The 26758-nt window shown below is 38.2% G+C and overlaps 1 protein-coding gene across 2 annotated transcripts; it reads left to right on the forward strand.

The window, feature by feature from the left end:
• On the forward strand, positions 1-26758 carry AZI2 (5-azacytidine induced 2). 2 transcript variants are annotated; one of them, XM_040593235.1, is made up of 8 exons: positions 2-253; positions 10080-10309; positions 12647-12772; positions 13116-13215; positions 14928-15076; positions 18117-18178; positions 21492-21607; positions 24379-26758. In XM_040593235.1, exons 2-8 carry the CDS (start codon positions 10085-10087, stop codon positions 24765-24767), a joined length of 1167 nt encoding a protein of 388 aa, XP_040449169.1. In that variant the 5' UTR covers positions 2-253; positions 10080-10084; the 3' UTR covers positions 24768-26758. The 2 variants fall into 2 exon arrangements, with proteins under 2 accessions (XP_040449170.1, XP_040449169.1); XM_040593236.1 differs by lacking the exon at positions 12647-12772 and having other exon boundaries at positions 1-253.

The following is a 26758-nucleotide window of genomic DNA, read 5'->3' on the forward strand; positions in this document are numbered from 1 at the left end:
CGCCCCTGGAGGCGGAGCGGGGCCGGGCCCGCGTCACGTGAGGCGTGTGTTGACTTCCTCGAAAGGCGCGGGGCAGGGCCGGCGTCCCGGGAGTTCCACGCGGTGGTGGAGGTCGATATCGCGGCCGGGCGGGCGAGGTGGAGGCGATGGGAGCCCGAGGGGGCCCGAGCGGAGACCGTGACGGCCGGCGCTGCCTCTCCGTCGAGGTGACCTCTCGTTAGTGCCCCGCCTGGCCCGAGGAAGGCCCGCAGAGGTTGGTCCTGGCATCGGGGATGGGCCGCCGGGCGGGCGCAGGGGGCCGGCGGGGGCTGCGGGCGGCACCCGGCCGTGGGCGGCTCCGGCCCCGCGGCCTAGCCTCCCGCCCGGTGGCAGCTTCGTGCCCCGCCGCCCGGTGGGAAGGAGCGGTTCCCTCTGGGGGCGCGGGCAGGGCTGGCCCGTCTGTGGTTTCTTTCCCTGCGATGGCGGGGGTCCCGCCGCACGGCCCTGCCCGCTTCGCCTTGGCGGGCGGCGGTGGGGGCCGGGGAGTGTAGTTTAAAGGTACAGCTGATGAGCTGGGAGCGGGTCTCGGGTAGCCAATAAAACTAGTTAAAAAGCTGCGCCTAATTAAACTGAAAAGCTGGGTGAGATCTTAGAGCGGCAGTTAGTGCGTTAGTGTAGGGGAATCTGGCGAAGGGCATGAACGAGGTAGGATTATGGGTGTGAGATGTGGAAACAGAAGCACGATGGAATGCTGGACCAGACTGGAATACGGGTGTTGCAGGCCACATAGGTTTGGAAGAAGGGACTGCAGACGAGTGTTGAGATAGCCTTGTATGCCGGTGATGCTTTCAACTTTTATAAAATTACAGCTTTGAATCCTGGTATTTCACCCCGTGGGGGGATTACCATGATCTCCTTAAATCTGTTCCCCATCAGCTTACAAGTGAGAGTGGGTTGGGCTGTAAACTGTTGCAGTGAGGGGTTTCAGGAGCTTTTGCATTTGGTGAGGGATCCCTTAATTTCCCTGCTGTTTTACACTCTATGTGTGCAGTAAAATCAGGACACTGGAAGCCAACTCTGGAAAAAGCAGAGAGGAGGATTATTGTTTTAACAGTCAAGCCTACTCTGGACTCCTAAGATCAGGTGCTCTTTGGAGACAGTTCTCTGAAGAGTGTTATTATGGACTGTGGGAAACACTTAACTTCCTGGATATTGGTGTATGATCAGATGCTACTGCTGCTAATAATACTCGTTACCCATTAGCACATGTATCCTGGAATTTTTATTGTAGAAACAAAAATAAATCTGAGATTTAACTATTACATTTATGAAATACTAATTATCCAAAAAACAAAAAGAACTTGTGATAGAAGTGTTTCTCAGATGATTGCACTGTAACTTAAGCAGGAGACTATTGCCCCAATTCTAAGCACAATTTTTGAGCAAACAGCTCTGAGTAAAGTCAGAAGGCAGAAAATGCTGGCTGAGTGAACTCTGGATCAGATGATAAGAGGATTTTAGCCCCTTCCTGCCCCCCAAACCCCACATTTTTTCTCAGACTACTTGCTATTTTTTCTGTCCTTGTATGCTATAGTTTACAGTTTGGAAAACTCTATAAAGTGACCGCTGCCAGAATACTAGCTAGGTTATGTTGTGCAATTAAAATCAAATAATAAAAAGGCCTTGAAAAGAGCAAAGGGGGTGAAGTGACATCTTTGTGCAGCAAAAATGCGTAATAAATTAGAGATAATTTTAAGATTGCCTAAATATAAGCAAATGTTTTGATTTGGTTTTCAGTAGGTCTCTGTTTTCTATGTGACTGTTAAAAGGTGGGGAAAGTGTGAAAATTACCAGGTAAAATACGCAAGTAAACTGTATTTAGTATACTCGGAGTGGAGAAATTGGATAATTTCCTCCCACAGTGTTGGAAAAGCTCAGCATGAAGTTGCAAATCCAGTAACGTTTGTTCTTATGATATCAATAGGTACATTGAATTGGGGATTGTGCATTATGACTGGAAAATGTTAAATGTGCAATGCCTTAATTAGGAAAGCGAAAACTACCCTGGAAAGAATGCAGACCTGTCACTGCACGTGCTATTGGTATCTGACTTCTTTAGAATAGAATTTGAAGAAAATAAGCGAAAAGGTAGACGTAAATGGGATAAAATGCAGTGTGGACTTACCTTTTGATGTGGATTTACCTTTTGATGTATGTTTACATTCATTTCCTAACCAGAGGAAGTCTAGATAGACTGTCCATATTCAGTAAACAGTTGCAGCGGCAATGAGATCTAGTTGGTTAAAATGGTAGAGTCGGGCTAGTAACTGGCCAGGTAGACGTCAGTGGTGGGTTCTGCTGAAGGGGACTTTTAGGGATTTCGTATGTATGCGGTTTATCCACAATCAACTTTGCAATCAGACTTAATGTTTTTGCTATGTTTATACTATAATTTCATTAATTAACTATTAATTACATGATTATATAATATTTTATGTGGTATCCGTAGTGCATAAAAATCATAGATGCAACTGAAATTTGACAGTACATTTGGGGAGAAGAAATGAAGTTTGAGAAGGGAAGTGAAGCATAAGTAACTTGAACATTCAAAGTCATTCACTTAGAGACTGCTAACAGGAACTTCGGTTCAAATGACCAGGTTTGTCTGAAATAATAAGGTGTAAACTTGAATACAGAATTGTAGAATGGCCCAGGTTGGAAAGGACAGGGAAGGATCAGCTGGTCTAGCCTTTTGTGGGAAAGAGCCTAGATGAAATTATCTAGCACCCTGTCCAGTTGTGTCTTGAAAACCTCCAGATGTTACGTTAGTGAATTGCAGGATGACCAAGGGCCATCAGTGCGACTCAGTTTAATTTGCCTTTTAATAGTTGTAACAGGTGGGGTGTGTTTCCAGTTGAATTAAAAGTTAATGCAATTATACAAGGCTTTCATAATACCTTATCACTTGTGAACTTACTGAATGTTAATTAGTCTGACAGTTTAATTGACTGGGAGGAAACTTATGACTGGGAGGTAGGACCTACTGTTTGTTTTACAAAAGAAGATTTTAAAAAACCCAAACCAACCCCTCATAGCTTTTTTTATTTATAAACATTTTGAAATGGGAAGAAATGAACGCCAAAAAAGTGTCTATTAAAATAATATTCAGTGTTAGCATGAGGTTTTTCAGTAACCTTTTAATATACTTAGATTTGGTACTAGAAAGGTTTAACAGCCAAAAGCCATCTTGCTCCTACTTGTGTTTCTTTGGCAGTATTGCTTCTCATTAGTTTCAAGATTAAATTTAATAGTTTAATAAACAGCATTATATGATGCTGAGAGGACAATATTTAATTGACTCCAACTTGGGGGTTTTTTTTACAACCCTCTCGTTTTCTGATAGTTGTCAGGGAAACTGGTTGTTGTGGCAGTATCCACAGAAAGGCAGACTGAATATGTTATGTTGAGGATGCATAGGGTTTGCAAATTAGCGATGAAGATACTGGAGTATGAAACTGTTCAGAGAAAGTAAAATTTATTAAACACTGTTGTCATAAAATGGGCTTTTTAGTACTTCTCTAGTTCTTGTGAGAGTAGGTTATTTATTCTAAAAAACTTCAGATTGAAAAAACTGCCTGTTGTTTTTTAGGTTAGGTTGAAAAATCAACCTAAGGAGACACTGCTTGGCTCTCCTGTAGCTTACCCAGATGTTCACAATGGATGAACTACAGCGATCTGGTTTGTGAGTTTAGAGACAGTAACTTTCCACTTTCTGGAGGCAGCGAAATGAAAGCGATGCGGAGGTCTGATTTGGCTGATGTGCCGGCCTGTTTCTGCAAGAGTACCAAGTATGCTGAGGCTGCAGGGCTGTGTCCTTGTACGAATGGACTTTTAGAAAGTACGTTGGGGCTGTGGACTTTGAAGGATGAACAGTAGCCAAAACTAGCAGCTACTGAGATGCATGTATGCAGATACTTTTTTTTTTTTTTTCCCCCCTAAAAATGGAGTAAGTATCTGTAAAAAGTGATGTCTCTCTCTGTAGAACACAGTGTTCGCAGCTGAAATCAAAACGAACCTAAGGTTTCTGAGGGATAGATGCATAAAGAGTCTGGAAGTCTTGCTTGTTTTAACAGCGTGTGTTGTGTACTCCATGTACTGTACAGAGGTTTTGGTGCAGGCTGCAGGATTCTGTATTTTTCATTGCTGTGCTGAAGTGTCTTTAAAAAGAAAAAAGCAGTACAACTTTTTTGAAATTAGAGGCAGCAACACATTCATTCAGGATTCTGGTGGACCAAAGGCATTTCTTGAATTTAATGTTTTGGTTTTATGTCTACATGCATATATACACTCTTCTATGTAAGGCAAGGTAAACTAGTATAAAATCATACTGTTGTTACTAGCAGCTGGAGACTGCTTCATACTACCATTATGAAGTCAAACCCCTCAATTCTGGAAAATAAACAAAATGCAATGGTTCAGACACTCAATAGTCCTGAAAAAAATCAGGAAAATACTATCCTGAAATTACTTGCATTTGGAAATATTTTGAAAACCGTTCCATTCTCTTTTAAATCAATGGCTGGGGCAAAATGGGAATTTGCTTGATACTGGGAAAAATTTAATTTAATCCTGGTTTTACTGTCTCGCCTCCTGATCAGAAAGTAAGATTAGCATTTCAAACTACAGAAATCTGTTTGTGCAGTGGTCTGCCTGCTGTTAAAGCCTCTGCATCCTGTGTTCCCTGCATGTAAAATGTGTTTTATATTTAACTACCTCCCATGGTGTTAATGACTAATATTTGTAAAGCTCTATGAAGAGAAAAGCTATATTTCTGCCAAATATTAGTAAGAAGTGGGAAAGGATTCTTATTCTCAAGATATTTAATACATTAAATCAAAGCTGTTCTATATCCTGCATTAGCCATCAATGAACAACAGAAGTAGGTTCTGGAAACCCTTCTTTTCTACAGTATGTGAAACAACACTTAAGTGGTGCCATCACTTCAAACTTGTACGCTTATAAGTAGTGGACATAATTACTCCTGCTAGAACTTAATACTGCGTCCTGTCAACAGTGTATTCATGTTGTGGTTTTGGTTTTGTTGTTTGTTTTTTTAAAAAAATATTTAAATACAAACACTAATACTGGCATTCATTTAATATGTTTATTTTTGGAAGTAAAGATTAAAGTTCTTTTAAATAGGCTGTTTCAAATGCAGGTCATCCTCAAAAAAAGTATAAATGTAACTTCTTCTTTGTCACAGGCAAAAGTATTAGGGAGACCTGTCTTGGGATGGGATGTATGGTAAGCGGGATTGTAAAACTTGCTTTAAGTAGGCAGAGATGGACATAAATTGTATTCATAAACATTAACTAGTCTGTGTATTACTCTAAATATTTTAGTGGAAAATCTTTCACTTCAATCGGTTACTCTAGTACCAATTATCTCATGGATTGCAACTCCAGAGAGATCAAAATTCATTCGGGTGCTTCAGAGCGACAGCTCTGAGGCATTTGCAGCAGTGCATGCAAGTGTAGCTTTGAATTGGAGAAGGCAAACAATAAAAAGTGGGCAGAGGTCTGTGGTTGGGCTCCGTGAGCCATCCTGCAAGCCCTTCTGGGAATGCCAGTTTTGAGGAGTCATAACTTGTGGAATAATCTAAATGCATGCATTGTGTCAGGAAGCAATTCTTTGATTGTTGCTTACAGTTCATATTTTTAAAATGATGTAATATAGTACCGGAGAGACTAAATTGATTCCTGTCCTTAAAAAGTAAAATTAAAGGCTACAGCAGTAGTCAGGGATTTCTTACAGATATTGGCCAATTTTGTAAGGTTTTGCCTTCTAAGGGTTTCTGTCTAATGCTTTAATATCATGGGAGAGCTTCTTACGGAGAAAGAATTTGCAAGCATACTTTCTCTTTTTTTCTGGTGTCTTTTTTTTTTTTTTTTTTTTTTTCCTGACAACAAAACAAAGAGCTGGATGAACTGTGTATTTCACCATGACCTTTATAGAACTGCTGATCTTAACGCTGTTTAGCAGCCAGGTTTTATTCTTGTATGAGCTTATATCCTTTATTGGCCTTTTAATACGGGCTTAGCAGGTGCTGGAGCAATAACATTGCTTTTTTTTTTTTTTTCCTTTGGAAATACTTCAGAGAGTTTTTTGCAGCGTAGAGATAAATTGCCCGGGGTTTTTCTTGTTCCCTTTTTTTTTTTTTTTGTTGGGTTGATTTATTTAGATACATGTAGCAATGCTGCTCTAATTTTTCTAATGTGAATTTTTCCTCATGCTTATCTAATGTATACTGCACTTAGTAGTGTATATATTAACACTTAGTTTGGAGTTGTCATGCACCTATCCAATACAGAAGTCTTAGCACTGTTTGTCTTTAGGAAATGGCTATCATATAGTTCTGTAGACTGAAATTTGGAACTTTGAAATATGCAATAAAAGGAATATTTTATTAGTACAGACTGACGTTTACTAATAGTTAACTGTTAAAATTATTTTTTATCACTCACCTGAGGTTTCATAGATGCATTTTTTCCTGCATTTTTTTCCTCTTTTATAAATTTGTTAAAATTTTTGCAGGTTTCTTTTAAATTCAACTGTGTGATCTTGTAGAAAAAACTATTATGGGAGAAAACGGGGAGCTATTTAGAAAAAAATACTTAAAGAATTTCCCTTTCAGATTGACTGACAAGAGCATAATGAAATCTCTTAAATTATAGTGTCTTGTTTATTTTGCAAAGAGAAGGTACTTTGGTTTCAAGAGTAGTGCTCCTTTTCAAAAGGAGAAACATCTTTTAAGAGGTAGGGGGAAATCTCAAAATACCTTTTTGTTTTCTGGCTATCTACGCTATGGCTTTTTGAAATGATCTTATGCTAAACTTAGAGTAATGTAAATATTACTATACATTACTGCATGTGATGCTCTAAAAATCTGAGTAAATTGGTGTTCAGTGGCATTTAAATTTCAGTTTATGTAAATCTGTCCATTTATTTGAAAGTTACCTTTGTCTGAAGTCTTGGTTTTGTTTGCATGTTGTTGGGTGTGATGACAATAGTGATTTGAATCAAGTTTCTTGTAAAGCTGAAACAACTGCACTTTTTTGCAGTCGTGGCAGTGTAATATGGTGAGTGGATATTATTAATACTTTATGTTAATAGATGAATATATCCATAATAATGAAATAAAAATGAAGTATCTACAATGTGAATATTGTGGTGATTTTGCCTTCTTGACAGGCTGTTGAGCTTCTGGTACAGAGAAGCATGTTTCATGACAATTTTAATTATTTTTAATAACTGAAGCAAAACAGTTTAAAAATCATACAATTCCTTCTGAATATCCCATTTTTACTTAATTCAAGGCTGTGTAAGGTGTGTTGCCTCTTCCCCTCCAAAGTATTACATCATCAGATCTGTTCTTTAAGGGTGTGAGCTGAGAGGTGGTTGTCTTTTTTGAGCACCTGTCTCAGGAGAAGTAGCCTTTCGTATTGGAGGCAGTTTGTCGGCACTTTGTATGCATTAAGATTAGTTAAAATGTGTATATCCAGTCTTTCTGAAACGGTTACCTTGTGTGTAGAAATTTAGGAAAATGTGTATTACAAACCCCTTTGAATTATGCGGAATTATATGCTTATCTTCTAAATAGCATCCAGTGCTGCCTTAGAGAGCAGCATCGGAAGACCAGAGTTGAATAATCCTGTACACTAAATGAAATCTTTTAAGTAAAAAAATATTAATGTGAATAGTCCTCTTAGTAGGTGCAGCTTAAGTGTGTACCTGAATTTATAAAATAGTGTTTGTGTATGCTGAATCTTACTTGGAATGTCTTGCTTTTTTGGAAACTCATAAAGGCAGTAAGTTTTCGTTAGCGAAATACAGAATAAATATCGTCTTGTCTTCTGATGTTATCTCCTGTTTTCCCTTATTGCCATCTCCTGGTGGAACTGATGTGTGCAAGAAGTAGGGAATGTATGATGCTCGAGTTTAGGAGCTATAGGAAAGTGTGGAGATGAAGATGTGTTTTATGTACAAGGTTGCACAGTCTGCTGCTTTCTTCAAGAGATAATAATGAGCTGTGACACATTAATGACACTTGAGTCTAGTGTTCAGAGAAAATGAGATGTGTTGCCATGAGAGGGCAAGCTCCTGGAATTTGACAAGATGGGTGACAAGACTTGCAGGGCCATCGGTAAAATGGGGGTGGAAAAGCTGGAATGCTATGCTCATTTTAGAAGACAAAATGAGCGATTCCTTCAGTCAGTTAATGCAGTTTGAATGAGGTAGTACTCTTGGTCAAGGTCACCTTGTGCGTACAGTGATATTCTTACAATGAAAAGGCAGCAAACCTATTTTGCAGGGCTCTTTCTACTTAAGTATGAGTCAGAACAACAGGTAAGGGAAGCTTAGGTGCTACCTTTTTTGTTAGAATACATCAAACAGTACGCAAGGCATCTGTTTGCCTTTTGGAGGTAACCCTTAGAAGGACTTCAGTTCTGGTTTGTTGTTTTATTGTCTTCTTTCACTTGCAACTCCATTGCAGTCTATTTAATATAAACAAGCTGTCACAGTTTTTTATCAGGTTGTCTAGCGCTGGCTTGGAGCAAAGTGAGACAAATGTGATAACACCACCATAGTTCAGCTATAGCTGTGCTACAGCTCTTCATAATGCTGCAGTCCATGTAGCTTTTCCATTGCGAGCACAGTGAGGGAGATTTGACCACACAGATAAGCTCCAGGGCAGTAGATCCCTTTATGTCTTAGTATCACTAAACAAATGGAAGTCTAGTTTGAATTTAAATACCAAATACACAGGGGTTGTCACCTACTGATGCCTGCCTTTCCTGCAAAGTTCAGCTTGATCAGGGCAGTTTTCCATTGAAAAAACATTTTCCTGTAATACAAACTGCCTTCATTAGGATCATTTCTTTCATTCCAGCATTTCTGTTGGTTCAATAGCTAATCACCAGGAACTGAAGGATTTGTTCAAGGGGAAAAAATAAAAACCTGGTTTTGGTAGTAGTTTGTTCAAGGTGGGGGGAAGAAATGTTACCAGGTACTGTATAGCATTTGCTAGTATTACATATAAATGCAAGGAATCTTGATCATAACTAAATAAGAATGAGTTGTGTCTTTTTGTTGGGTTGTGTTTTCTGTTGGGGGGGGAGGCAGTTCTTTATTTTGAAATCAAAACCCTGAACTTTTTCCTGATAACTAGTAACATTAAGGAAAATACTGTTGGGGACTTCCCCTTAAGACCTGGAGTTCAAGTAAGTATGTGGAGTTTTTTAAAGGTACTGTTTTCTTACTGAATGTTGTGATGTGCCTGAACAGTGTGGTGGTGTAACAAAAACTCAATGGTTACTTTGCATTTGTCATTCAGGTGTTTACCTAGTATTTTAGATACTTTTCTTACAGTGAGATTATTGTCAGTTTTCTCCATGCGCCTTGAGGCAGATCATGTTATTGAGTACATTTTCATTCTTACCGTATTTGCAGTCCAGAATTATTGTAACTGTTCAGCAGGATGTTTTCTACTGTGACCAAGTGAAGAATAGCTACTCATGCATCTTCTTCAAGGACTAAAGCAAGTGTACCTCAAGATGCTATTTTGAAATTTGGGAAAAGTATAGATATTTGCAATCAAGATTGAAGGAAATTTGGCACTTATGCTCAGGAACCGCAGTAGTTAGTCCATTTCTTGCAGCTATAATCTCTTTTACAGCTCAGTGCTGGCTTGCAAAAACTCTTAACATGGTGTTCTTTTGGAATTAAATAATTGGTACTAGCCAAATTTTAGGATGGTGTTGAGCCTTAATAACAATTAATTTGGGTGTTCATAAGTCTGATAAGCACTCAAAAAAATTTATCGAGTTACACTGGCTAGAAAAGAAGCATCTTTCACTGTATTTTCAACGTGAAATGGATTTCAAGATTTTTCTGCAAGATTAAGATATTTCCTAATATGTGCTCTTGTCATACGTAGACAGAAACACCCTGCAGTATCATTTTAGAAGGTTTTCAGACTTCAGACTCTTGATGAATTTGTCTTTGTGGAAATTTTACACTCATATCTGCCTTTTTAACAGCTGTCATGGAGGAGTTGGTAGAGGATGACATCTGTATTTTGAACCATGAAAAAGCAGACAACGGTCATAAGAGAGACGGGGAGATTCCTGTTTCATCTTACAGTGGAGATGAATCTGTTGCCTCACACTTCGCACTTGTCACTGCATATGAAGATATCAAGAAACGACTAAAGGAGACAGAGAAGGAGAACTCCTTCTTAAAAAAAAGAGTGAGAATTCTAGAAGAGAAGGTAAGAAAAAAAGGTGACTTACCAGCTTCTGGTAGCAGCTACTTTTTTTGCTCCTGGCTGGATAGCGGAACAGATGGTTAAGTATTTAAAATTTACTTAAAATAATTTCCAAGTTAAAAAGTTTTGGTAAATTGTTTTATTTAAGTGAAGTACAGTTTGTTCCTCTGGTAGTCTGGTTACATAATACCAGGAATTCTGATTTTTTACTGGGGATGTGTGTGATGCAATGCTGTAGTGCCCTGCAAAGATACGTAGTTGTGTTGAATCATTACTGTATTTCATCTTCCTCTTTGTGGTATTTCTTAACTTAGGCAAGCATAGTATTGTTGAATAGCGAGGTGCCAAGTCTATAAATTGTCAGAATCCAGGAACTGTCTATCAAAAGAATCTCTTGGGCTCGGCATAGCAAAATGAGAAGGGAAAAATTGGTTCTAGCTAGGTCTAGATAACAGCAGTCTCAAACACGAAATACGGAGTTGCAGTGCTTAATGTAGAGGTGTTGGCTGGCTGTTTTTTTGCTGCAGGCATTCTAAATTGTAAAGGAATCTGGGAATTTGTTTTATATGCAGTTTCTCATGGCCTTAGTCTAGTAAAGTTCATTAAAGCTGAAAATTGATCATGGCGCAGGTTTTTCTCCCTTAGTAAAGAATGCTATTTTTAAATGTTTATCCGTCATTCAGTAGTGAGGGTCTTGATTTTGATAGATTGCTTTCCTTATTAATGTAAGATGGATCCTGGAGTTAGAGCCAAGACGTTTATTAGGACTTGGGACTAAGTATGTGCTACTGACTCTTAAAAGCTTACAAAGTCTGTAGTATTTTGTGGCATTCAAATTAAAAGCTTGAGTCACAGTTCGATTTTGAAACACTTATTCAGGACTCTTGGTGACTAGTTTGACAGGATTGACTTTCTGTCAAAAGGTAAAACTTTCTCAGCGCTTTCTTTATATAAGGTCCGGGAGGAGTGATGGGGATAGGAATAGAGCTCTAGACTGGACAATGTCTGAACCATGCCAAGTGTGACACCTTTTACATGGTTACCGAAAATCATAATAAACAGGACTTGACCTTGACAACCCCTTCTGTCTTTTCTCTTTTGGTTCGGCTTAATTGTCTTGAAGATGATACTTTGTTTTCTGTGTTTGAGAGAGGGGCATTGAGAAGGCCTGGACCATTAAATATCGGAAGGGACTTTCAGTCTTTGTTAATGGCTAGTATACCTCTATGATAAAAAATACATGGGGGTTACTCCTTTTTGAGTTTTCCATTTGAAAGTGTACGGAAACTTCCAGGAAGTTTGGTAAGGCTTATATTCTGTCTGAATGGCTTTATTTGGAGGAGGAAAGTGTAAAGGACAAAACTTAAAAAAAGTAAGTGTATGTACTTTTGGTGGTCAATACAAAAAGCAAAGGGCAGAAGCTTCCTATCATTACGGCTGGCTTTCCCATACCTTTTCTCAAGCGAACACCTAAAAGAGGAGAGATTTAAGGGAGATATATAACTGTTACCTCTTTGATTTCTGTAATTTTATTTGTGTGTGACTATTTAATTTTTATGAGAATATATAAACAATCTGTCACAAGTATCTACATTAGGTACACTGAATCTGTTGAAATGCCTCAGTAATTTAAAGCAAGTATGCAGGATAAACAGTGAAAAGGATAATGTGGTACTCAGTCAAAACAAGAACTTTATGTGTGAGCAGATGTAATTGATGTAGGACTTCTTGCTGTCTTATTAAAAATACTGGCTATATTTTAACTCTGTTCTTCTCTTTCTGACGATCTAGTTGATAGTGCTTATTCCCCCTTGCTTGTCTTTGACCTGAGCAGGCAATGAGGTAGTGGTAATCTGGAAGTTAATAGTTATTTGTAAAATAATTCTGCTTTTGGCTTTTCTCACATAAATACAGTGAAAAAAAAATCTTTGTTTAAATTATGAGTCATTACAAAAATTGTTCAGTTTCTTCTGAATTTTCTCTATGTTGTGTCTTCATATGCTTAAAACTCTGATTCCAAAAAGTAGTTTGTACATCATCAGAGCTTGGGAAAAACATAAGGGATTGTCAGTGTGAGTAATCGTGACTTGTGGATGTTTTTTAAATACTCATAGCAGTAAACTAGAGGGCATTAAGTATGGTTAGAGATTGCAGAATTTGTAGACAGCTTTTTTGGCACTTGCATTGATAAAGACCAAAATTTTTTATGAATCTGATTTGTTTTGTAAGCTAAAAAAATGCGGTTCGTTTAATGTTGCAGGCCATACTATTGCACTTTAAAATTTTGCAGTTCTCAATATAACATACAAAACTTATTTCCCATGTTTGTTAAACTTTTAGCTGCTGGGCTCTCGACTGGAAGAGGAATGCAGTTCAGTTGGACGTGAACAAGTAAATAAGGCATACCAAGCCTATCGAGAGGCCTGCATTGACCGAGATAATCTGAAAAACAAACTGGATAAAATTGTATGCCTTTTTAAGTAATGACTTAAATGCATGTTGTAGAAGTATTGCATAGTTAGTAAATGTTTACTGTAGAATTAATTTTATTTGCTGAAGATCAGTGGTGTTTATTACTCCTTTTGTTTTTTTAAGTACAGCAGTACTTTATTTAGAAATAACAATTTTAAGTATCTCAATTTTATTACTGCAGTAGGCTAATGCTAAATAGAAAAATCACAGCACTATTTTTCTTGAGTTTGGGGTTTTTTGTTAAAAAAAGTTGAATTGTCAGGTATGATAGAAAAAAGCTTCTCAAATGATTTTGGGGTTTTGGGTTTTTTGTTGTTCCCCTCAAACCTGAAAATAGATGAAAGAAAGTGCAGAATCTTTGAAAACCTTGAATGAACAGTTGCAGTCCCAAGAAGTAGAGCTGTTACAACTAAGAACTGAAGTGGAAACTCAACAAGGTATGCATTTGGTTACTTCATCTTAATGTATGTCGACTAATCTTTGTGGTTATGTTCTCAGGGCATGAAGAGGTGTAACCCTATAGAGTGGCTAGGCAAGAGAGGCATATACTGCAGTGAGGTACTTAGAGCTTGTATATGTGCTCATTCTTGTAAATGTGTGTGTTAGATTGTCATAGACAAGGAACTCCATGGTAGAGATCTAAGGCTGTTGTGTTCTTTCACTGTAGATTATTTAGTAATTTGAGAAACGTGCACAACCTGACAGCTTATAGGCTAATCATGTACATCTCTAGACCCCACCACCTTTTTCCCGGAGTCAGACAGGGGCATAGTTGTTCAAATATCAAACACTATCTGGTCGATACCACTTCTTCTGGTACCTGCAGATGATCCAGTATATTGTGTTGCCTCACTGTTTGGATATGACACATACAAGAAGATGCTGTATAGCAGTAGCTGCAATCGACAACAGTTACTTAAAGGGCTGGGAGATAAGGAAAAGTAGAAAGATGTTGGTAGTAGAGAGCCTGGTGGAAAGAGGAAGGAGAAGCAAAACAGTGTACCCTGGCAACTCCAAAAACCCCGTTACTGCTATTGTAAAGAGTGCTGTGTAGATGATAGGTACATAAAATAAAACGCTATGGAAGAAAAAAGTAATCTTTATTAATATAGCTAAAAGAAAATGCCATCTGTGTAAACTTAGAGATATAGATTGGACTTCAGGTCTATACAAATGCAGTCATTTGACGGGGGCTTGTAAGCATTGCTGTGCTTGAATTGGATTGCTTTCCAAGAGGACCTCAAGCATGTAATACACTGCTTCAGCTGCACAAGGTTTTAAACCTAAAAGAACAAACCACATGTAGTAGGTCGTAGTAGTAGTAGCATTACCATTGTGGAGGAACTCATGTTTTAAGGAGGTAAGAAATGCAGAGTTTATAAGGAAAGCTCTGAAAGCGTGGTGACTTCAAGCCTTATTTTGTAATCAGTTTTACTCCTAAGTGGGGTCTGAGTACCTTGTCTAAGAAAAAATAGTGTAGCTTAATCTTGTTTAAGTTGTCAAATCGGGAAATGAGTGTAGTGTACCATGCAGTTGAGGACTTGGGGGTTTTCTTCCTGTCATGTTCTTTCTTGTCATGCTGTCTGACTAGTGCCGTACTACTGATTTGATGCTAGGATCGTCTTAGGTTGCTTCTTCCTAGTGACCATGTGAAATGCTTCTGTCTAACAAGAAAACTTACGTAACTTCTAGGGTTTGCTCTTTTGATTGAGGCTTTGGTTGTTGTTTGGAATGTCTTCATATTAAACTTGTGGTTTAATACGAAGATGCAAGTCTGAGGGGAAAAGGCTCTTGTTTTCAAAGCATGTAAGAATTATGCAAGTTGATGTGTATATCATGCATGTTTGCCATTATTTTGGTCTTGTATTTCTAGTGCCTTTTAATGCTGTTAATTCCTTTTTCTTTATGTAAAATCTCCAGTGCATTCCTGGAAAGTAAGGCTGTCTAATTAAAGTTCAGAAAGTAGACCGCTTTTCTGCCAACTTTACCAGTACTACTATTTCCCTGTTGTCATAGACTGCAGTTTCTTCAGAGTGTACAGGATAACATTTTTGTAGGGTATGGGCTGGCTGAGGTGAAACCTTACATACCGAGTAACATTCCTTGAACTGAAACTGAAATCTGATTGTCTTGCTTGTCATCTTTGCAGTGATGAAAAATCTGAATTGTACTCAGTCCACCTGGGAAATGCAGAAGCTGAGCAGTGACCTGAAAGTGCATAGTCTGGAACAGGATCTAGAAAAGCTCAAGCAAGAGTGTAACAGTCTCAGAAAGGAGTTGCAAAAATCCAAGCAGAAGGTAGGTACCTTAATCTTTAAGGAATTTTTTGTATAAAGGGATTATTTTAAATTTCATGTTCAAGGAAAATAACGGGTAAACAAAGATTAAAAGTATACAATTGCCTGAAAGATTAACATGTTAGCAAAATTAACCTTAAATGTTCTCACAGACTGTTGTAACATGCTCCCCAGAGAGGTGGTCACATCATCAAGCCTGTCAGAGTTCAAGGAGCGTCTGGACAATGCTCTTAGTTATAAAGTTTAGTTTTCGGTAGTCCTGGGAGGAGCAGGGTGTTGAACTCAATGATCCTTCTGGGTTCCTTCCAACTCAAGATGCTCTGTGGTTCTACATAGGTGAGATTTCCCAGCCATTGCCCATGTAACAACAGAAAATAAAGCTTGATGATTTCTTCTAAGTAGCCATCCACATCAGCGTTCTATGTTAGACTTGGACTGGACTGCCTAGAAAGTTTGGGCAAAACCTGGTGTATTGGGTCCGGCTGAGCTGCACAGCAGCCCTCATAGTGCTGCGCTCCCATCGGCACCTGGGAAGGTGGTGACAACGCACCAGTGTTGTGACTAGTGCCGAGCACTGCTCACCCAGTGTCAAGGCTGTCTCTCCAGCCTCCCCCCCAAGCCCAAGTAGGCTGGGGGTGGGCAGGATCTTGGGAGGGGACATAGCCAGGACAGCTGATCCAAAGTGACCAATGGGATATTCCATACCATATGACCTGTGCTGGGATATAAAAGCTAAGAGGAAGGTGGGGGCATTCTTTTTTCTTAAACAACAATAGAACGCTTATGTTAAAAGATGTCATGGAACTTTAAGGAGTCTTTAGCACTTTTCTTTAGGATAGTAGCATGAAGCTTGTCGGGAAAGTACCTCTTTTGTTGCCCTTTCCTGCCATTTCTGGGACAAATATCTGTTTGATGGACTCGCTGTGTAATGTAAATGCTAGGATTTCAAAAAGATTAAGATAGCTTAACAGTAATACAATGCAATAAGTTTAAAAAAAAAAGTCTAATGAATGCTTATTGCTTGAGGAAAGGTACAGTGACAGTCTCTAGGACTCTGCAGTCATGTTGAAGTTACACAGTAAACTTAAAAAGATTTAAATGTGATTGTTTGAAGACTATTTTAGGTTCCTTGTGGTCATTTAAAATTATAATTACGATTCTGTAATCTTAATTCACATAATTTTGAGTGAGTCAATATTCAGGGTATGTAAGACTTGCAGATAGAATCCATCATCTATAGCCATCATCCTGCCTGCAAACAGGATTTGGTTTAATTCGGGAATGTTTCTTCGGGACACTGACACTACTACAGAAATGTATTTTTGAAGCAAATCTCCTAATCGCCACTGCCTACTGTGCCTTGCATTACAGAGCAGTCCAGAGTATAGGAACCAGATTCCTTTAAGATGAAGTTAAGATGCACCCCAACCTCTCCTGGGCTTTCAGGGACCAGACTGGTGCTACCCTGAAGTCCTTCTCTGCTGCCCTCAAAGCATGTATGGTTGGGGCACTGGGGTCTCGCACTGAATGTGTCTGTGCAGGTCTGGGGCTGTCATGCCTCACCGCTAGCTTACACGGGCAGGCTTGGTCGCATCTCTTGTCGTGTTTCGGGTTTGGTCTGTGTTTTTTCCACTAGATGGGGATAAAGCACGTTACCTGGAAGGTATGTGAGGTGTTCTGTGAACTTCTGCCACTGTTGGTCGTTGCTTTCACTGGAATTCTTTCAGGTGTTTTTAATAACTTGTAAATTCTGAAGGCATACTCTTTAACTTGTATGCAGCTCTGGTGTCTTCAGGTAACCTACAGCTTAGAGTAACAGCTATATAAATAACTGAAGGTTGCAAATTATACTGTGAGAGTGAATGCTGCTAGAAAGAACAGACTAAAATAGCAGTTGTAAGCACTAAAGCATCATATCTAATATTTCTTATGCCAGCAACTTTTGTTGCTAAGATCAAATGAGGAAAAGCTTTTTTCTTTTTTCTTTTTTTTTTTTTCCCAAATATAATTTCTTTTTGCTCCTGGTAACTGCTTAATGTAGGAAATTAAAAGGTACAGATTTTTCAAACGTAGGGTAATGTAGCACAGCTTTGTGGGTTTTTTTCTTTTAACTATGAAATTTAATCTCTGATGGGTGGTAGTGGGAAAGTCTTCAGGAGGGGGAAAAATTGCGAGGTAAAATACAGGGAAATGACAAGTCAGTACTGTTTCAAACACAGCTGGTATTTTCGTTATTATTGGTCTTAATTACATTACCATTTTCAGATGTTTTCTACCTTAGGCAAGTATACTTTCTATTTTTAGATATTCTTATTTGGGGTTTGCATTTTAATTGATGCAGTGTGTGCGTTATATGGACAAGTTGCTTGGTGAATGTTTATAGGCTACCATGAAGCCAAGTGACCAGTGTCAAGTTCATAACAGCTTTGGCTGGAGGGAACAGTAGTAGGAAAGGAACATGAAGAGAAGGGTAATGAATGGGAACGGCTCACAGGTGAGGGTCTAATAGAAACATGACTAATAAAGTGAGCCCAGTCCTGTTAACTTAAGTGAAGCTGCTTGTATGCATAATTTTAAAGTGGTCTTTCACACTCGAGATAAATTATGTTCTATCATAAAAGTAGCTCGTGGAAGTAAATCTATACTGAAACAGTTTCCTTGCATTTAAAGGTTTTTATATACTGAGGCAGGGCAAGAACAAGAGAAGACTGATTTTTTTTGTTGTTTTTTTTTTAATGGAAGTCAAAAGTCCATCTTAATTTTTGCTTTTCAGAGAATCACAAACTTTGAGATTTGTTAGAAAAAAAAAAAGTATGGTGGTGGCTGAGCACTGCTTTCATATAAGCAGGTCATTTAAGCATTAAGTGGAAATTCTTAGTAGAAGTCTGTCTGTTTTGAAAACCATGGCAGCCAACACAAATGAAGACTACTTCTGAGTTTCAGTATTGGTGAACTTAAAGTTTCACTGCAGTATTTTTAGAAGGAAAATCTGAAATCATATGTTAATTCCACCTCTTTCTTCCCTTTGCTGTGTTATGCAGGACCAGGCTGAAGAAGAAAACCCATTGAATGGAGACCTCCTTCAAAAGCAAGACGTCCAGAGGTATGAAAATCAAATGGCTTTCATGTTTTGCTTTTAGTTTAACAAGGGACAGTTATTTGAACAAGTAAACATTTTTGTAGCTTGTTCAGATGTGTTATTTCAAATTATATAATCTAATTGCAAGTCTAGGTATACTAATTGAGCAAGATCATTGTAGGGTTTTTTTCTTCGTGTTGGTAGTTCAGGATGATGATGATACGAAAACATTTACACCTTCACATTGTTGTACAGAACATGAAAGTTAAATTATCTTGGATTTTAAAAATCAGCTATTTAATAATTATTGGACTTGAGGAGGTGGTAGATAAATTTCCAAGTCTCATCTTAGCTACAGAATATTGTCATTTTGCGTATGGGGAGGTTTCAGTGTTTGCATAGGTGACGGCTTCAGATCTCTTGCTTATTGTTGGGACATACATTCTTATTTAGTGCAGTGCAGTAATACTTATACTAAAGACATTTAAAAAGATTTTTTTAAAATATTGAGGAGACATTGTGTGACCTATTTAAAAAGAAATAGCAATTTTCCAGAAAAATGCTAAAATATCAGAAAGCGTTTTGTTGCATTTTGCAGCCATTCAGATAATTGTGCCTATGATATGAACTCCGTTATCCTGTCTTGAGTGTGTGTGCCATGTTAGAATATATGTATGTCCTTTAATTCTTTACGCAAGATAACACTTCATGAATGTCTGAAAATTCCCAAATGTTCTATCTTGCAGAAATTAAATACTAACTGTGTCTCTTATACCCAGTTACGCCTGTTCATGTACTTACGCGATTTTCCACAAGAGGGAAGAGTGGTCCTTCGTAATGACATTGTTTAGTGTAATACCTTGTTGCTTCCTTGGGTACGGAAGAGAGGGAAAGGGAAATCAGTCACTGAAAGAGAACAGTGCAGATTTTTTCATATAGTCTGCGGTGTAATTATGATAATATTGTATGTGCTATGTGCAGATTACACTTTCACCTTTCACCTTGACTGGACAGCTAGCTAGCTAACTGGTTTTCTTGTGGTTTCTACTGGAGTTTCATACTCCATCTTTCACACCTGAAGAAAGGTGTTATCCTAAGGTATAGTAGTTAACGGTGATCTTGCAGAGGAGATTTATTCCACAAAGTGACGTTTAGGTGGCAACCATCTGAATTAGCATATGCACAGTATAGCATTCATTTTAATATGATGTAAATAACGAACGTGTAATGTGTGCCAAAGATACAAGCCCATCCAAAATTCTGTGGAAAAACACTTGAAAAACCTCCTATGCAAAACATTTGTTGCAGCAAGCAGTCCTGCTGTTCATGGGAGATGGAGGCATTTGCAGTTAGTTAACTTTTTGGAAAGTAATTATTTCACATTTGTTAGCAGCGTGCAAATCTGACTTTAAATCCTTGTTTTGCAAGCCTGCTTTGCTGTAGGTTTAGATAGGCTGTCAGATCCAAAGTTTGTTATGTGTTAGAAGGCAGTTTGGGATAAACTTAAAGCATGTGGAATCCTTGGTTTTCAATTGCAAATTCCTTGAAAATTAGCTGTGCAATGGGAGTCTAGGTCAGTGTCCACAAAACCAATTAAAATGTTGTGTGTGATTTCAGTGGAATTCTGGTACCTGCATCCCCTTGCAAGATGTTTTTAAAAGCACGTTACAAAATTTATCTAAGCACTTTCCTTATGGTTGGTGGCAGACACTACACTGTTCTTATATTTGCCACTTCTGTATTGAGTATTGGACAGTTCTGTTTGAGACAAAACCACATGAATAAATTAAGTGTGATTGCCACCTCAACTTAATTTTAAAATTGTCATCTCTTTAAAAGTTCAAAGAGCCAAACAGATTTTGCAGTAAAAAGGCTGGAGGTTTTAGCTGAACTTAATGAAATATGAGTTGTGAAAATTTTAACTTGTTACCTATCTGAATTGATGATACCTAATACATTACCTATTAAACTATCAGCTTCTGTTCTGTAACAGAGTTTTTGAATGTGAATGTTTGTATTCTGGGGAAATAACCTCTGTGCATAGAAGAAAGTTTAATGTCTCTGTTTTAAGGGAACTCTTTTTAGTGTTAACTTGCAGAACAGATTAATAGCTGTTTCTCAGAGTGCTTTTGACATGTGTCTGATAAATTTCATGCAGGATTGAGTGATCCTATATTGCTGTTGTAGAGGGATAGAAATCTGTATATATGCATGTTTGAAAATACAGTTGTTATATAGCTTAATAGTTCTTAGTCATCTGGACAATAGTTTGAGGTACTGAACCGTTTTCAAATAAATATCTTGGGTGAATATAGTGAGGAAGAAATTCTGAAAACTCTTGTCCATGATACTAGTCCTCAATAAATGTGTTTTGTAAAATGTTAAGCATTAAAAAACATTAAATCATTGATCTCAAGTTTAAGTTGAAGTAACTGCATCCTTATGTCTTAGAACATTAGTTATTAATTACATAAATATGGTGTTCAGTGAGCCTTTGCTCAAAATTTTACCAAGAAACGTATGGTGATGCTGACTTCTCTTGATTTTGTTTTTTGTTCTTGATTTTCTTACCAGCAGAGAAACTTCAACATTGGAACAGTGCTGCTGTTGCTAAATATGTTCCTCATATTATGCTGTCTTATCAGAGAATGAATTGGATCGCTGTTTTTACACTGTCTGATGAGGCAGTGTATTAACATAAATTAGATTACTTGACTATGAAACAGGATGTTTTATATTTTAGTTTGGTCTGTGTGCAGGTGCTCGTTTTGGATCTCGGGTATCTTGTGTGAATTCATTGTAGTCAGGTAAATGGTGTAAAGACCCAAATACCGATTTGATTGAATATTTAAAACTATGATCAATTAACATTACGAGGATCATAGGACATGGTGTGCGTGGTCATTTATCAGAAGCCATTCAAAATTAAAACTTCCCCTTGTTTGTAGCCTAGTGTAAATTTATTTTTTTTAAGAAGTGTTCTTTTGAGATTACTAGTTTTATAGGAAGACAGTTTCAAATAATGGAATTGGAGAATATGCTTCATACGTCTTTCCACTTGGGGAACTTGAAATTATTCCTATCATCTAGTATGTTAATACATAATACATTATATATTATAATATGCAAGAGTCAAAGTATACAAAGGTCTGTCAGATCAGGGTGATTATCAGTACTGCTCAATTCATTTTGAAGTATGGAACTCGAGCAAAACCTGCAGTGTATGTCGGGCAAAAGCAATTCGTTAATAGTTAACGCTTGATGAGCATGTTAGTAGGCATGAGGGTGCTTTAGAGGTGGCAATTTTTTAACTTTTAAAAAATCTTTGTTTTGAAAGTGTGCAGCAAGCATATTGGGAACTGAAGAGAGAAATGTCTAATTTGCATCTAGTGACTGACTTGCAAGCTGGGATTCTACAAAAACTGAAAACAAACCCAACAGCGACCAAGAAAGGCAAGTCAGTGTGTTTGTAAGGTCTGTTACTGCAAACTGTTGAATCAAGCTGTACCATTTTAAAAAGACACTAGCTATCATATCTTATCAGAATCTCATCAATTGAAGTTGATAAGATGGACTATATTATGGTTCCAGCCTACCCATTTTCTGCTTTTGCTTCTGTCTCATACTGGTCAACTTCACACATAAAGGTGTTGCTGATGTGTTTTTTCTTCAGTACTGTATTCTGTTCCCCTTGTGGCTTTTTTCTCAGTCAAGTGTTGCTTATGTGCACAAGGCTGAGGTGTTAAGTTTACTCGTATTTGACCTTTTACCACAACTACTTCATATTGGGGGGGGGGGTGATCTTTTTGCAAACACAGTCTTTTTTTCCCCCTGTATAGAATATATAAAGTATTAACTTGGCAATATTTTAAAGTCAGACTTTAATAGAATGAAATTCCCTTATGGTTGCATATTTCTTTATGTTGGCATTCGGAAAAGTTGTCTTTTCTAGCAAAATGCTATGCAGGATGACATTTCCTGAATGTCACGATGCTGGGGCTGCAAAACTGCCTTATTTCGGCTGCTACACTGCAAATAGTCAAGGGAGGAAAGAATCTCCGCATAAAGTATGTATAATTTATGTGAGCAGTTCATCACACAGCTCTTATATTTCATACATATGTTTCTTTCAAACCAAATGCTTAAGGAGGGCGTGTTCTTGCTCTGGCAGGCCAGACTGTCAGTCTGTTTACTGCAGTGTTTATTTCCTTTGTTGTTCACTTCAGTTGTGGTATTTACTGTGTTCAGAATACAGAAGATGCTGGTGAAAGACAGTGAATTTGGTTACAATATGTTGGTGGCAGTCTCTGATGTCTCTGTCTGTTACAAGATCAAGATGTTTTGTTTCTAAATGGCTTTGACCGGCTGGGTGAGGTAATGATAGGATTCACCTCCAGGTCAGTCACTGCCTTCGTGGCCCACAGTGGCTCTCTGGTACTTGGCTGATAAACTATCAACACATTTTGTAGATCGGTCAGATTGTCACCAGGGGAGTCCCTGTTCCTACAGTTCTAAGACACATTTGTTAAATAACTTCAGCAGAGAAACTGGGAGCTTGAATGAATTCTTAATCCTTAAGTCTGTCAGGGTTTGAAGTGATCATGTAGTGTCTTTCTGTCCTTATTTTTAAGTTAGAGCTGTCAGTTTTGCCACTACGCAAGTACTGATTTTTCTCTTCCCCTGCTTGGTGAACAGTCTGATTTTTCTGCAGTTGCTAATGCAGTTGTACATCCACAAGATGGATTTCTGCCTTTTACTCTGTAGGCTTTTTTCAGTAATTTTTCAGAAGTACGTACGAGTGGACAGGTTCAGCAAAAATGAAAACTCTTTGTTTTTTCAGTTTACCTTGCTTGTCAGCCACGCTTATGAATGCAATGCAGATATATCTGTGCTTGTATTTACAGAGAAATCTTTGCTTATGCAAAATATGGGTAGAATTGACTTGAACCTTCAGTTTTCTGTACTTGTAGTATTTTATCATGTGCAAACTAGTTGCCACTGTAAGAGGTGCTTTAAGTCTGGAGAACAGAGTGTATTTGTTGCTCTGTGTGATGTTAATAATGTCATAATGATATCGATTAACATGCAGATTCTACTTAGCTGTCATTTATGTACGGAAACATTTTCAACATATGTCTGCTTTTCTTTTTTATCTTTTTTTATTATTTTCAATCCATTTTCAGTGGATTCTGTTTTTCTTGAAATTATAAGAGGCCTGTGTAGGCCTCAGATTACTTTTTACACCTCCCAGCACAAAGAGGCCAAATCCAGTGCCTTAGCACGTCTTTCAGATCCGATGCCTGTGCCGTTGGAAAGTGCTTTTGGCTGACACTTGTGGATCGGGCACTGCCCTTAATTTACTGTGACAAACAGGAGTTGTATTCTTTGACCGATTATACTGGCTTCTCTTCCAGTCCCTTAAGAACTGAAGTTACTAATCACAGTTCGTACTCAAGATTCGTAGCTGTTCTAGAAAACCACCTGTAAGATAAGAGCTTCCTTAACTGCAGGAATTATTAATCTACTCCCATTACATTTATGTAAATCATCACTAAAAAAGAATTACCTGGTTGTATGTGGCCATCTGTTCAGATGTGCGTTGAAGGCGCAGCTCTTTCATTTCAGGTAGATGCTGTCCTATTTCAAAATCACCCTCTTCCTAGCACGGTTTAAAATTCCCCTGGAATTTCAGATGGCTGAATGTTGCAATCTCTCCAGAAGTCAGACAACAGTGGAGCACGGAGAACCTGTGAACACCGTGTGTTTCCCTCTTGCTGCTTCATGGACAGTGAGGATGCAGGTTCTTGGCAGCTTGAGAACACAACTCATTAGCAGAATCAGTAGAGGCATGCTCTGTGTAAGCAGTGTTCTGAATCTGATCGATTTCTCCAAGTGCACAGGAATCCTCTTTCAGCATTCGTTCCAGTTTTGTCAAAGAGAATCATCAGTTTATCTGTGTTCAAGGGGGAGCTGGGAGGTTTCCTTGGTGTTGGGTGTATTTTGACATTGCGATCTCAGGATCTCTGGTTCATCTTGCAGAATCAGACCGAGGTTAGTATGTTCAGTTTGTAACTTCTGAGCTACTGAATACAGTCTGAAATTTGTAGCTTGAAAATACTACTGTTCTACATTAACATCCCTACTATACTGCCATATACATTTGGAGTATATGAAAAATGCATTAGGTAATGTCATTTTAAAATCTTTTTATCTTCTTTCTTCAGCTGCCTCTACTGCACCCGTACAATGTGTTGACTTGAACATTTCAAAGCTGAATTTGACATCTGGGGTAGTCTATAAAAAACTCTCACAAAATGATAAAGTACTGTGCAATGCTGTGTCTCCGCCTCCACCAAGAGATGTAAAAAACCCATCTGAAAGGATGACTCTGCAAGCATGGACAGATGAGAGACCCATTCCAGTTGACGGCAAACCATTTCAGGAACACCATTCTTACGGAAAGAGCTTTCTGGAAGATAATTCCTGGGTATTCCCAAGTCCTCCAAAGCCTAACGAGAATGTGTTTTGGGAAATTAAAAATAAAACAGCTTTGTTAAACTGTCCAGCAGATTACCTGGATCAGTGTAATCAAAACTGTCTGCACAAGAGTTAAACAATTCTTGGAATGAACCGAGGCATTTTTAGAATGGCTCTGAACAGGCACCTTAACGATTGAAAAAGAGGGGGGAAACAAACTGCCTGAAACGTTTGTTCTTTATTTTTAATTCTAGTTCTGAAACAGAAAGCCTAGTCTTCCTCTGCTGTAAATCAGGAGTGAGCTCCTTGAAGTTAAAGCTGCGCTGGTATAATGTAAATATAAAGAAATGCAGCATGGGGCCCAGATAGTCTTGTACTGCAGATGGCATAGATTTGCAAAAGACTGCTCTGAAAAGTGAGTTCTTGGAATTACACAAAATAATAGAGTTCTTTATTTGTTCGCTATTTGTAAGTTATCAAGAAAATACTTGGTATCCTGTGTTAAAACTTGTACCAGCTCTGAGCTTATTTTTTGACAGTGGTTTCTTTCAGAGTAAGACATAAAATGAAGAACTGGATTATTTCTCCCTTCCTCCTTTCAATTAACCTTCTGATTCCTCTGGTTTAGAAATGCATTTTTATGTGATTTTTAACAAAGAAAGGCGAGATATTTTTTTTTTGTCAAAATCTGGATTTATATTAGATAGCAGCAAGAATCACTGTTTAGATTGTGGCATTTTGGGCTTCATTGTGAATTATAAAGGATCGTAAGTAATGCTGCTGAACGCTGTGAGCCCTGGGTGATCAGCCTGTTTCCCCCTCAGATCATGCTGTAGGAAACAGACTTAATTGTGTGCACAGTGGTGCCCGCTGCAGTCACCCTGTTCACCGTGCAGTTAGCCTTCCTTATTGTGCCTCCTCTGCACAGCACCAAAACCCTGACTTTTTATGTGTGTGGTGGTGAAGGCTACTAACTTACCTTGTATTAAAAGAAACAAAGCCTTAATTTAATCAAACTAGGTGTTGGAGTGTTGCTGATACACATAAGAAGGATTTTCGTGGTGTCTTCAGTATGCCACTGAGAACTAGAGTTATTTGAATTGCAACTACCTGCTTTATAGATTAAGGGTGTCTGCTTTTTTTTTCTTCTCAAGAACTGGTTTTAGATAAATACACTTATGTTTGTTTTTTTTTTTTTAACTGCTCTGCTTCATATCTGGCTTAATACAACCAGGTTAAGTGAAATGCCTTGACTGCTCAATACGTTGGAGAAAAATGCTTTGTATTTTAGATCCATGATTCCTAACTTGTAATGGATGGGAACATACATAATACTAAAGTTATTTACAGGTGGGTTGGTGAAGTATTCAACTTCACAGGTGCACCTTAAGATCTGTGTAATAAAAGTTAATTTGTTACTAAACAGCTTTGACATTATCTTGAAATTGCTTGCAAAGAGGGGGGGAAGCTGTGGCTGTAGCACAGCCACAGTAATGATGGGCTGTAAAAGTGTTACCAAGGTGCTACATGACCTGTGTGGTTCCAGAAACCTCCTTCCCTGTGGAGTCAGTATTTCCTCTGATGGCCATCTTCTTCTCCTCTCTGTTTGTCTTATCAACGTCGAAAAAATGCCTTCCAGATACCTTCTACTGTATTAGTGAACAGCATCCATAAATAATGTTTCCCATTCACTAGATATTGTTTTTATCTTTCTATTATCTTGCTCACGTATACTGGCTTGTCTGTGATTAATGGAAATGGTATCAGATGCTGGAATTTATTCTGACCAATGAACACAGCTGACTCAGGGGAGTACAATCTCTTGGAAGGTAATAGAACAAAACCCAATATGCATAAAACAAATCCAACTCACTAGGCTTTAGCTGACAGAACCAACTACCTGTGTAATAACAAAGCAGCAGAAAACATTTCTCATCTGGCTGCATAAACTATATCGTGTCTACTTCTAATGTAGCTTACTTTTTGGGGCTCCCCACCTCAACGTTACAGAGGGTTTTTATTAAGTAATGTATTATCCAACAGACATCAACACGATTAATACTTTGATTTGTGCAATGAAGGAATTCTACTGTGTAAGATTTTAAATAAATTTATTTTTGTTTGAAA

Source organism: Falco naumanni, chromosome 4 (genome assembly GCF_017639655.2).
Source record: "Falco naumanni isolate bFalNau1 chromosome 4, bFalNau1.pat, whole genome shotgun sequence".
Classification (NCBI taxonomy): Eukaryota; Metazoa; Chordata; class Aves; order Falconiformes; family Falconidae; genus Falco; species Falco naumanni.

What these genes read in the sequence shown, in the direction of transcription:
- AZI2 (XM_040593235.1), top strand. Translation starts at nt 10,085, where the DNA reads ATGGAGGAGTTGGTAGAGGATGACATCTGTATTTTGAACCATGAAAAA. An exon ending in TGAGAATTCTAGAAGAGAAG is followed by an intron (nt 10,310 to 12,646) that starts GTAAGAAAAAAA and finishes TTAAACTTTTAG; the next exon opens with CTGCTGGGCTCTCGACTGGA. An exon ending in CAAAAGCAAGACGTCCAGAG is followed by an intron (nt 18,179 to 21,491) that starts GTATGAAAATCA and finishes TTGTTTTGAAAG; the next exon opens with TGTGCAGCAAGCATATTGGG.